Genomic DNA, 11,308 nt, shown 5'->3' with positions numbered 1-11,308 from the left:
CTGCAGACATCCGCTCCAGTTGATGCCGGACCGCTGCAGACCCTAGCTGTTCCCCAGCAGCCCCTCGAGACCCTAGCTGTTCCCCAGCGGCCCCTCGAGACTCCGGCTGTTCCCCAGCGGCCCCTCCCCAGCGGCCCCTCGAGACTCCGGCTGTTCCCCAGCGGCCCCTCGAGACTCCGGCTGTTCCCCAGCGGCCCCTCGAGACTCCGGCTGTTCCCCAGCGGCCCCTCGAGACTCCGGCTGTTCCCCAGCGGCCCCTCGAGACTCCGGCTGTTCCCCAGCTGCCCCTCGAGACTCCGGCTGTTCCCCAGCGGCCCCTCGAGACCCCAGCCCCTGTGCTCCCTCCGTTCCTCGAGACCCCAGCCCCTGTTCTCCCTCCGTTCCTCGAGACCCCAGCCCCTGTTCTCCCTCCGTTCCTCGAGGCCCCTGCTGATCCCTCCGTTCCTCGAGACACCAGCCCCTGTGATCCCTCCGTCCCTCGATACACCAGCCCCTGTGCTCCCATCTCTTCCCGAGACCCCTGTGCTCCCATCTCTTCCCGAGACCCCTGTGCTCCCATCTCTTCCCGATACCATCTTGCATTTGAGTCCTCACCTTTTTTGCTACCGTGACAGATATAATGTGATTAATGCACATTTTTGCTGTTTCTTTTCTGGACTTGGTTTTTAATGCAGAGAACAAATGTTGTACTGGGCAACTATCATGTTTGACCCTGTAAACATGTAATACTGCAAATGTGTTGTTAGGGGCCAAGAGCAAGCACTCTCCATGAAGTATAGCTAAATGCGTGTTAGGAAATAGAACATCACTCAGGTAGTTTCCAGCCTCCTAAAGGGTTAGTCCATAATGTATTTAGCATTGCACACATTACCATAAACTTGGGGGACTTGCAAGGGATGCCTTTAAAAATATCCTGACATGTAGACCCTAGTATGCGATAAGCTAGAAAAACATAGTATACTACACTTCGCATGATGCAACTTAAAAGCATCTTTCATTATCCTGCCTATATATTTCCACATCCTTAGTTTGTTGTCGCTCATATCATGCGCATAATATATTGACTGCAATGTCGTGATGGCAAAAACAGTTTTAGAGATCGTTGTGTAAGGGTTAAGAATACTGCGCATTGATAATATAAGGTACGTACAGTAACTCCAATATAAAATGAATGTGGCATTAATCGAGGTTACATCACCATGGTTATTTTCTCAGACTTTGGAAAACTTTTTAAAGAAGTTTTTTTTTTTTTTTGTAGACAGAGAATGATTGAGCCAATGAATTAAAGAAAAACCTGATTCTCACAAGAGTTCCTGAGCACCTACATCTAGTCTCAGATGGAAATATTCAGAAGCACTAGATAAGATCCTCCTCCACACACACACACACACACTCACACACAGGCTACCCCATCCAAACCCAGTATCACAGTGAGGGGGATAGCTGCACTGAAACAAGCCGAAAGCAGATCCCTAAAGTGTCTAGTCTAAAATTCCTTTTGTTGTCTTCAAGTGTATATATTTATAAATATTTTACACGTTTATTTCACACTGCCCTGATTTTGAAGCAGGGTTCGGTTGAAATTTGTGAAACTGCAAATATCATGCAACAGCTGTTGTGTGATCCATGACAAACTGGACAAGGGAAAAGAAACTGTGGCTAGCTGCTTCCTGTCAAGACTTGTGCAAATGTATCCTCACAGACGGAACGGAAGAACACAAGTAGAGTATGATTATGACAGCCTATTAACACTCTTAGAGTATTTGCCAAAATAGAAATCTAACTATTTCATTGGTGTAGGGAAAATAGAAAAGTGGAGCGGGGGTTCAAAATCAACTTCTGTGCCTACTTTCTTTTGGAACTTAAATGGACCATTTCTTTTAAAGTGCCGAACCAGTTTGTGTTAGCTAATGATGAGCTGAGTGAACATTAGCATTCCGGATATGCATGTTGAGCCTAATATAAGCTTAAAATGTATATGTAGTACAAGGCATCAGATATTCTGCACTGCACCATAAAATGGCTTGAGGAGTAAGGGAAAAAAAGCCTTTCCTTGCAGGTGTTTTGAACTTTGCATTCAGTCTGAAGTTTCTCAACATTGCTCGAGGTCTCAGTGTTTTAAGATCTTGGTGAGAAAAGTCTGGAGAGGAAGGTAGGTTAAGAAAATAAAGGAATACACTACAAGAATGCATTTTTGATTAGTCACCAACAATTGTACACTGTTTTTGTATTGTTTGTTTTTTAATACTGTAACATTAACAACATAATTCCAAATTCCTCCATTTTTTTGTACTTTTCTCAATAATTAAGATAAAATCAAATCAAATATGCAAATATAAATCATCTCTAAAATGACTATAATTACTATTAATATTACGTTTGTCGCTTGTGTCAGTGGATCCAACCTGTAGCGTGGCATGTCATTTGTATTCTCATAAAATCATATTTTTAATCACCATTTTCCTTAAATGGGTTGAATCCTTACCATCTTACAAGCCTGTGCAATACATATATTGCAAGTGGATTTGAAGCCTTTCTCACGCTTTTGTTCTCTGAATTTAATCTTCTGTCCTTGAGCTTGTGTACCATCAGTAGATACCTGAATAGATAGGCAATCTTCCTCCCTCTCCCTTGCTCTTCTCCATTGTTGCATTGCATACAGAGGGAGGATGAAGAGCTGGGAGGTCACAGATGGAGAGAAGTGTTATGTTTGTTTCCGTCTCTCCTCTCTGAGTGAATGTGTCCACAGATGGGATTATATTGAAAGGCAAACAAATTTGCAGAGCAATGAAAGTGCTTTAGAGGCACAAGGCCATGCCAGGCACATAGCTACCTATACTTGTTAAGAGTTTTTCATCATCCATCTTGTTATCGGTATGGAAGGATATTTTATAGCTTAAAAATGCTAAATCTGTTGCTGGAAATATTCATGTTATACGCACTACATGCTGAATATATTCTACTTAATTAACTACTTAATTAAGATGACCACATAAATGCAGTTAAAGGTGAAGCAAATATCTTCAGAGTGTAGACTGAATATAGGATGACTCTCTCATACTGTATGTTATCGTTGCTCAAAACTGATTTAGTCAACACCCATGCTTAATCATGTTTCACACTGTAACCTGGGTAACCTCAAACATGTATATTCACATAGAAAACTATGAAACTGTGTGTTTATTTCTAACTTAAATATAATACTACTAACACTTGTACTGTGTATGCCTCAGTACTCCATACAAGGGCATTCCTTATGTCCTTATTATATATGTCTTATATCCTGTCAAAGTGTAGTCTCTCTGGGTTGTCTTGTTACAAACATCTTGCTGTCGATATGAAAAGTCCTATTCAGGTAAGACCTTACCATAAAGTTTTTTGAACATCTGTTATTAATGCCTGGACAAAGAATTAAATGTTTTCCTCAAATGGCATTAGGTATTGTACTCCCACTTATGCAAACACAAGTTAAAAAACCATGCTTGCCATCTCACCTGTTTGTTCCAGGTATCAGTTTAATATTTTGTATGATCAAGACAGGAAAGTAAACCACAATTTCACATGTTAGACACGTAAACATTCTGTGATACTGCATCCAAACAAGTCTTTAAAAGTTTTTATTTCTAACTTCCTTAGTTAAAAAAGCCAAAGATTTCTTATTGAACCTAGTTGATTACTGGCCTCAAACACAGTGTTTTAACTGGAGCAGTAAACTTCAACAACAGACATACTAACTTTGATATGTTTAAGGTGCTTATTTGATCATTTGTTATATATTTTAATTGTATATCATATTATAGATAGATATGTGTATCCAGGACTCTCTGGAAAGCAGTATTGACACTGAGCGGATTATCGTTGTGAAATAAAGTAAATCAATTAAAAAATATAATTCAGTCTGTTTTGAAGACATAAAGGAAATGCACAGAATAAAGAAATGTAACAAAGAATGATACTAATCTGATCCACTCAGTGCTAATAGATCTCACACACACACAGAGAGGTTATTCAGGTGCAGGTGTACCTCATCGACCAGCTCACGCGTTCATAGTACTCGAGTAATTCCTCCTTTATAAGTGTCCTCCTCAGTAACAATGTTATTTCTTTTAATCCTTCAGATTGCAAAAATCACACATCAAAATTTGCTGAAACTGTGTCAAGTTTTTAGTTTCACACTAGGCACCAGCTTTGGAAGCAGCTCAACAATGTGTGATGGGTTTCGGTGCCTGTTGAGTGCTGTAATCAGCGGACTGACGAAACAAGTCATTTCCTGTCAGTGTCATATCACGTCGCTTCAGGCACATTAAACCAACATGTTCATACCTGTTACTGAGGCCGTTCTGCAGCGCTCAGTCAACAACACAATTACGTTTTTTCTTCATTGCAGTTTTATTATGAAGAGTTCAATGATTTCTGAACTCTGATACAGTAATAGGATATGAATAATATTAGAGCTTGAGTTAAGTTCTTTCTTGGTGTTCGGTTTTTACTCTGAGCAGTGGCTCAGTCCGTAGGGACCGGAGGGATGTCGGTTCAAGTACCCAGATTTCGAAATGATGGTCCTTTTGAGTGTCTGTCTGGTCTGATGTTGTTGTTTTCTAAGAAAATGACTGAACCTGAGTGGGAATTTTGCTGTAAACTCTTTCTTGTGAAGACACATTGGTTTAACATGTATGCTTTATAATGGTGTCAGGACTGAGAGGGTGTTTGACAGACATCCTGACGGCAGTAGCTCAGTCCGTACGGACTTGGCTACGGGACTGGGAGATCGCCCGTTCAAGTTCCTGAACAGACCAAGGCTTGTTCTTTGAGAGGTACCAGTTCACCTCCTGGGCACTGGCGAGGTGTTCTTGAGCATGACACTGAATCCCCATTAACGGGCACTGATAATATAATAGCTGCGCACTGCTCCTAATACTAATATGGATGAAATGGTTAAATGTTACTGTGTGTAATGTGCTGTGTACTTGTGTGATGCCATCTGTGGGATAAATCCAACAACATGATTAAGGGGACACGAGACACTACAGGTGAATAGGGTAAAAATGATCAGTAATAGACTCAACTTAAACCTTCCGAGTTCATTACTTACATTACCTTAAGATAATTATTCTATGTTTTGTTGTATTGTATTGTTTTTGTGTGTTTAAATATGCAAAACAGGCACTACATTGCCAGGTTCAAAATGCTTTCATTTTATTGACATATTAGAGGTAAAGGTTTTTACAGCTTATACCGTCAACAACCAATAACAAATCCATTCTCGCCAGGTTTTTAGGAATTACATGTTTGAAACTGTAATGTTATGTATGTTATTCCGTGACAACCGGTCATTGAGTTGGCCGTGTTGTCGTGTCTTTGCGTCTTGTAAATGAGAGGAGCAATCATGTAAGCTCTTGTTAGTGGGGTTTACACAGGTTTGTAGGAAAGGTGGATAAGAGAGATTTTCTGTTCTGCTCATCTGTGTTTGTCTTCCAAAAAGCCCTGTTGTGGCTTGTGAGCCTGTTGCTATGACAACCACCATTTGATACCAGTGGTGTGTAGGAAGGCATCGAGATATGGTTGAAAATTAGCAAACTGCTTTATGCATGTTTTATAATCTATTCATAATTTTCACGAATGTTTGTTTGTGTCAGAGTAATGAATAAAATGAGTTTGGACGAGCGATACACACACACTCCAGAGAAATAACATTCATTCATGCATTGAGTAACACTGGGTCATATTCCTTCCCATGATTAATTCAAGAAATATTATACTGTATAGGCCTCAAAGTGAATACTTTATTGTGAGTACACTGAATACATATTTTTCTTTCACTAACTCACTGAATTGCATATTTTGCTCATCGTCCTTATGGAGATAAGGTAGTGACCCACATCCCTCATGAGATGGACCAGGATTTCTACTTTCTTTCAGTTACTCTGTTCATGTTCTGTTCGATGTGAACTTCCTTCACAAATTGCTCAAAGTCTTCAACACTGGCCAGGATTGATGTCTGTAAAACTATGGCGTAGCCCATTAGCTCAGGTTACTTGGGATCAGTTGAATTATTGATGAAATGTGTAGCAGTTTATTGTTTGGCTTTGCTATTGTGTTGCTTTTGGCCGATGTTCTGCAGCTTGTGATGAACTAGGTGATGCAGGTAGTTGCGTGTTCAGTAATTTCAATCAAAGATTCAGGTCGCCACTTATAAGCGGTCTGTGGGAAAGGATTTTGCTTTGTGCTTTATGGTATGGTGTAATGTATGATATTTTTTTTATGGTTATTTCTGTTATGTGCAAATTAAGATCTCTCTGGAATTAACCACTGTGGATTTAAATACAGTTTTACATATGGATGTCGATCTGCAATGAGCTTCCCTTTGAAACCGCTAGTTTCTCATACTGATGCACTCCAGTCTTGGAAATGGGTCGATTTACAATGACAAAGTTTGGGATGCACACTTAAACCTACTGAGAGCATGGTTCTCATTTGGCACTTTTGTAGTTCTGTTGTTTTCTTTTGGATTATGCTGTGGACAACTGTCAGCGCCTATTTAGCTAATCAATTGATTGTTTTAGTTTATTTTTAAGCTAAACATTCCCGGATTCCTGCTTTTTAAGTTGTGCATATTTGCTGCTTTTTGTTTTTATTTTGTGGTAGTAAACTGCACATCTTTGGGTTTTGGTCGGACAAAACAAGCAGTTTGAAGATGTTACCCTAAGGAAATTGTGATGGGCACTTTTACCTTTTTTTATGACACTGGACCAAATTTTAACTCGATTTAATTGTTAGAATAATCAGCAAATTAGTTGATAATAATTTAGCTGCAGCTTTAATTTGTAGTTCCCATTTAAAAACAATTTAGCGTAGTTTGGGGGCAAACTGCCTGTGTGAAGCATGCTCCTCGATCTGGGCTTTGCTCACCACTAAGTGTTCGCCCGTTTTATCCTCAGCAGTGAAGGAGGGCTAAGCCTGCCACAGTGCATGTTGGGTGTCATTGGTATTATTTTAAGACATCACTTATGTCATATGATGCTGATTGATCATTTCTCTTCTTCTTACAGGGATCCCTAAAGGTTGGCACTAGAACAACATCCATGAAGTACATTCAGCCAGACGAGTGTGAAAGAAGTGTTCATGTGAGTGTAGTGAGAGAAAGTTATTATATATTGTCTTTTTCTGTAGTTCATCAAATATGAACCAAACCAGTATTTGAGTAATGGTTGGGTCACGAGTAAAAGCACTATAAAACCTGATTATCTGTATTTTTAATCTCTCGTGGTAACTTTGGCCTAATTTCTACAGTATTACATTAGAACAGCATGGGCACATTTTAAGAGTAACTGAGTGTCCCTTCCTTCATGTCTCTATGAATTAGGAATCAGATCACAAAATACCTCAACTCCAGGAGACCCAGTTGCCCCGACCAGATGAGCCTTTAGACGAGACCAACCTGAATGGGTCCAAACCAAAAGTTCCTATTGAGTCATTGTCCCACAGCCAGTGGCAGCGCAGCTCTGACCTGACTCCTGAGGCCTGGCAGCAGCAGGTGGACCAACAGCTCCAACAGCAAGAAACCGAGCAGCAGGCAGAGTCTTGGGGCAACCGCAACCTTCCTCATCACGGTTCACACCAATCTGACTCCGTCTTTAAAGACAGCAAAAGTAAATTGACTTAAACTCCTGGGTCCTTAGAGAACTAAGGCTTGTAGATAAACAGCAGCAATCTATTGACATACTTGTAATTCATAACCAAGTCGGATAAACAACCCTTTTCTCTTGTCACTGTACAGCCTTGATAATAAAAAACGTGAAGCTCACGACCACAATAGAAACTATCCTGAAAGCCTTGGACCCCTTTGCATATCTGGATGAAAGGAATGTTCGCCTTGTCAAGGCCAAGCCACCAGGAGCCAAGTGTTTCTGCTTTGTTGACATGGACTCCCATGAGGTACCATAGCTATGAACGCACACAGTTTTCTGTTTATTGTAGTTTCATGTTCTATTACAGTGATTGTCGTCATTCGCCGCAATTTCCCAGCACTTACCATTGTTTCTCCTTCTGTAGCAAGTCACACGTCTGGTTGAGCTCCTCACTAAACCCAGACCCCTTTATATCGATGGAGTCAGAGTTTATGCCGAGGTGGCAAAACCTCTGAAGAACCAAAAGTAAGTTCCCGTTCTGCAAGGGTTTTCTTCCTCGGCTATGTCTAGTAGAGAATTCCCATATCATTGGTTCCTGATGATTTTTTTTTTTGTCCGTTTCAGTTTCAGAAGAGACTTTGATAAACCAAACAGTTCCATCCTTGGGATTCCCCCTGAGCCCAGCATAATGGGGGTAAGTTGTGGTCTTTGGTGTGCATTTCAAAGTTATTAAAAACAAGAGGATCATCTGTGATTTCCTTCTGCCCATGGCACTTCTGCAGCAGCCGTTCCCACAACCTCCACAGTATTTGCAACCTCTGCAGCCACCCGCTAGTGCCTCCGCCGGAATGCAAGGTAGGCCTCGGACACACATTCTGGTATCTTGGTCACTAGGCACCGTTTATTATTACTAAACTGGAACATAAAACTTTCCTTAGTAGTCTCCCATTTCTTTCACCAGGTGATTTGACTATTACTACTACTACTAATCCTGCTCTGTCAGCTCTATCGGCTCTGTCATCAGACCCCAGCATTGGACAGGTAGGTTACCAAACGCAAAGGTTTTTAGATGGATCACTTTTCTCAACGCTGGGCAATAAGCTATACTTCTCTTTTTAACGCCTCTTAGGGAGTTTGCTTAAGCGAGACTCCAGCTGTGGATCCGTCGTTCCAGGCTAGTGGACCCCATGTGCCCACAGAATCAGCTGCAACGACCGCAGACGGATCGCAGCCCTACATCTATGGTGAGGAACATATCAAGCATGACACCAACCCAGTCGCTGCAAGTAACATGTAATCAAATGATATGAAATTATTTATTGATTAAAGATGAGTTTGGGTTTTACAAAGTAGTGCATTACATCATGTAAAATGTATAAAAAAGTAGATCATCACATTATCTAAGTAGGTCATTCTTAATCGTAAATATGATTATCAACAACAATCTAAATAATAGATTCATATTATAAATCTAAAATGATACAACTCCACATTTTGTCATTTGAAGGTCAACTCAGTCATCATGTTTCAGGAAGAAAAATGTCTCCATCACTATCGTTGCATAAATCCAATCTACTAAAGCTATTTTAGATAAATAACTGTGGATGATACACAATGTATGAAACATAATAGTTCTGCATCAGCTGTAACCTGCAGCAATTAGGGAAAAAGAATCCCACTGTTCGTGAAAGTGATTAAGCGCCAGTGCAGACCCAAAGGCCGCCCTCATAAACTTTGAATTAGCGCAAGACAACCCAGAGATAAATTGCCTTTCCACGTGGGTAGAGAGACCACAGTAATTACAAAAACATGAAAACTTAAAATAATGTTTATTTATTTGTGTTATTGTTGCTGCTTTGTAACAGGAGCATGAAGCAATACAAACTAGTTTGTTAGCTTTAAATTGTACTCTGTGTTAAGATTCAAATTAAAAGTTAAAAAGCACAAGATATTTTACAATTTAGCTAATTTCCATTCACTATGAAATGAATTGTTATGAAGTGTTTGCTTTGACACAGAAATCACAGATGCACCACCGGTGACGAGCTGATCAACATTATGGACATCCGGTCTTGCTGTGTTGTGGTAGCTATGGTAACCTCAAAGAGCACCAAATGTTCTACTTGAAGTGTGAGGGGATCATCTGTGACACGGCGCCTCCCGCCCTGTACGGAGGACAGAACTGTCCAAATCCACATGACTTCTCCAACTGTCGAGATGATTTACTCTTAAAGGGCTGGTCCACCTCAAAACTATTTTATTGCTGAAATTTCTGTCATAATTCCAACAATGAGGGATAAATTAAAAGTTAAAAGTATTCACCTCGGTATGAGTCAAAGGTTTTCTTGAATTTATGTGAACGGAGCTTTTAATGGAATTTTGCAATAAAGCGTAAATTACAAAATAAAATGTTACATGCAGCACAATATACTGAAATTGGAATAAATGAGAAAACATTTGATGAAACAATTAAAGCAAGCAGCATAATTTGTACAAATACTGACACGTACTGTATGTTAGCTTTCTAAAATAACACTTAGTTGCTCGATGTCTTTTCCTTCTTAGTGTAAAATGCTGCATGTCTGCGTATGTGACCGTAAACAGGAAGTATCTCAGAATTGGGTGCATTAGAAAGCTGTGTTCTTCGACATAAATATGAATGAATTATTAGACTGGTTTAGTCATGGTTTCATTCATCCAGAAAATATTTCCAAACATTTTGTAAATACTTTTAAATGTTTTGTTTTCTGATATAGTTTTAACAGCCATAATTGTATTTATTCATTTACACTATGGGCTATGTTTTATTCATTTATTTTGTTCTGATTATTTTGAATGTCTTCAGAAACTGCTGTCAAGGTCTCCACTGATGCTGGAGAGAAGCATGCCTTCAGCCCTTCAAATGTTTCCATCACAGACCCCATGACTATTGCTTTTGGTTTCTATGACAACTAAATGGAACTATAAGTTGACTCATCTTTTGAGTATAGGATTGTGTAGAAAAACATATTTTGGACAGAATAGGATTTCAGGGCCAATCCTGCACTGCCAAACAAAGAAAAGATTTCCTATTTTCTTAAAACAATGAGAACAATGAAATGATATAATTTGAGTTGTGAAAACTTGCTTTATTTGTTGAAGCTGTGCTGCCTGCTAACCAAGAATTAATGAGGAAGTGGGGTATGATCTAAAACAGCTTGTAACGTATAATCGTGTTTTTTTTGTCTTTTTTTCCCACCATCTCACAATATAAATTCCTGTGAAACGATAAAGAAATATAATAACATAGCTCACATTCTCCATTTAAAATTCCTCCATGAAGAGACTGGGGATTTAAGATACAGGCGAGAACACAGACATGTTAAACAGTGAAGCAGGGGAGTCACTCGAGTCCATTCATAGACTTACAAATGCTGGATTAACTAGATGCAGCCATGGTAACACAAGGATGAGCATAGCATTGAGTAGTTTCAGAGAAGCACAGTGAGGTATTGCCTGCGATATTTGTGACGCAGATTCCACTTTTGCGTATGTTTCTATTGTATGACAGGCTAAATCGCTTTTTTTTGTGGATAATCACAATTGATACAAATCACATTAGAGGAATATACTGCATGGGTTATGAGAGGCACTGTTTTTGTTTTCGGAGGCAGCAGGAAAGGGTTTTTCTTTTTATGAGA

The 11,308-nt window shown here is 39.7% G+C and overlaps 1 protein-coding gene across 1 annotated transcript; it reads left to right on the top strand.

Annotated features, from left to right (window-relative positions):
• The first annotated feature begins 5,921 nt into the window (after positions 1 to 5,921).
• On the top strand, positions 5,922 to 10,583 carry LOC115007672 (RNA-binding protein 5-like). The gene is made up of 9 exons (XM_029430608.1): positions 5,922 to 7,124; positions 7,364 to 7,649; positions 7,778 to 7,935; positions 8,053 to 8,153; positions 8,253 to 8,322; positions 8,411 to 8,483; positions 8,590 to 8,669; positions 8,758 to 8,914; positions 10,474 to 10,583. The coding sequence occupies exons 1-9, from the start codon at positions 7,083 to 7,085 to the stop codon at positions 10,581 to 10,583; spliced, it is 1,077 nt and encodes a 358-aa protein (XP_029286468.1). The 5' UTR covers positions 5,922 to 7,082.
• Positions 10,584 to 11,308: the final 725 nt, after the last annotated feature.

This window comes from Cottoperca gobio, chromosome 5 (genome assembly GCF_900634415.1).
Source record: "Cottoperca gobio chromosome 5, fCotGob3.1, whole genome shotgun sequence".
Classification (NCBI taxonomy): Eukaryota; Metazoa; Chordata; class Actinopteri; order Perciformes; family Bovichtidae; genus Cottoperca; species Cottoperca gobio.
This window is presented reverse-complemented; position numbering and strand designations above follow the sequence as displayed.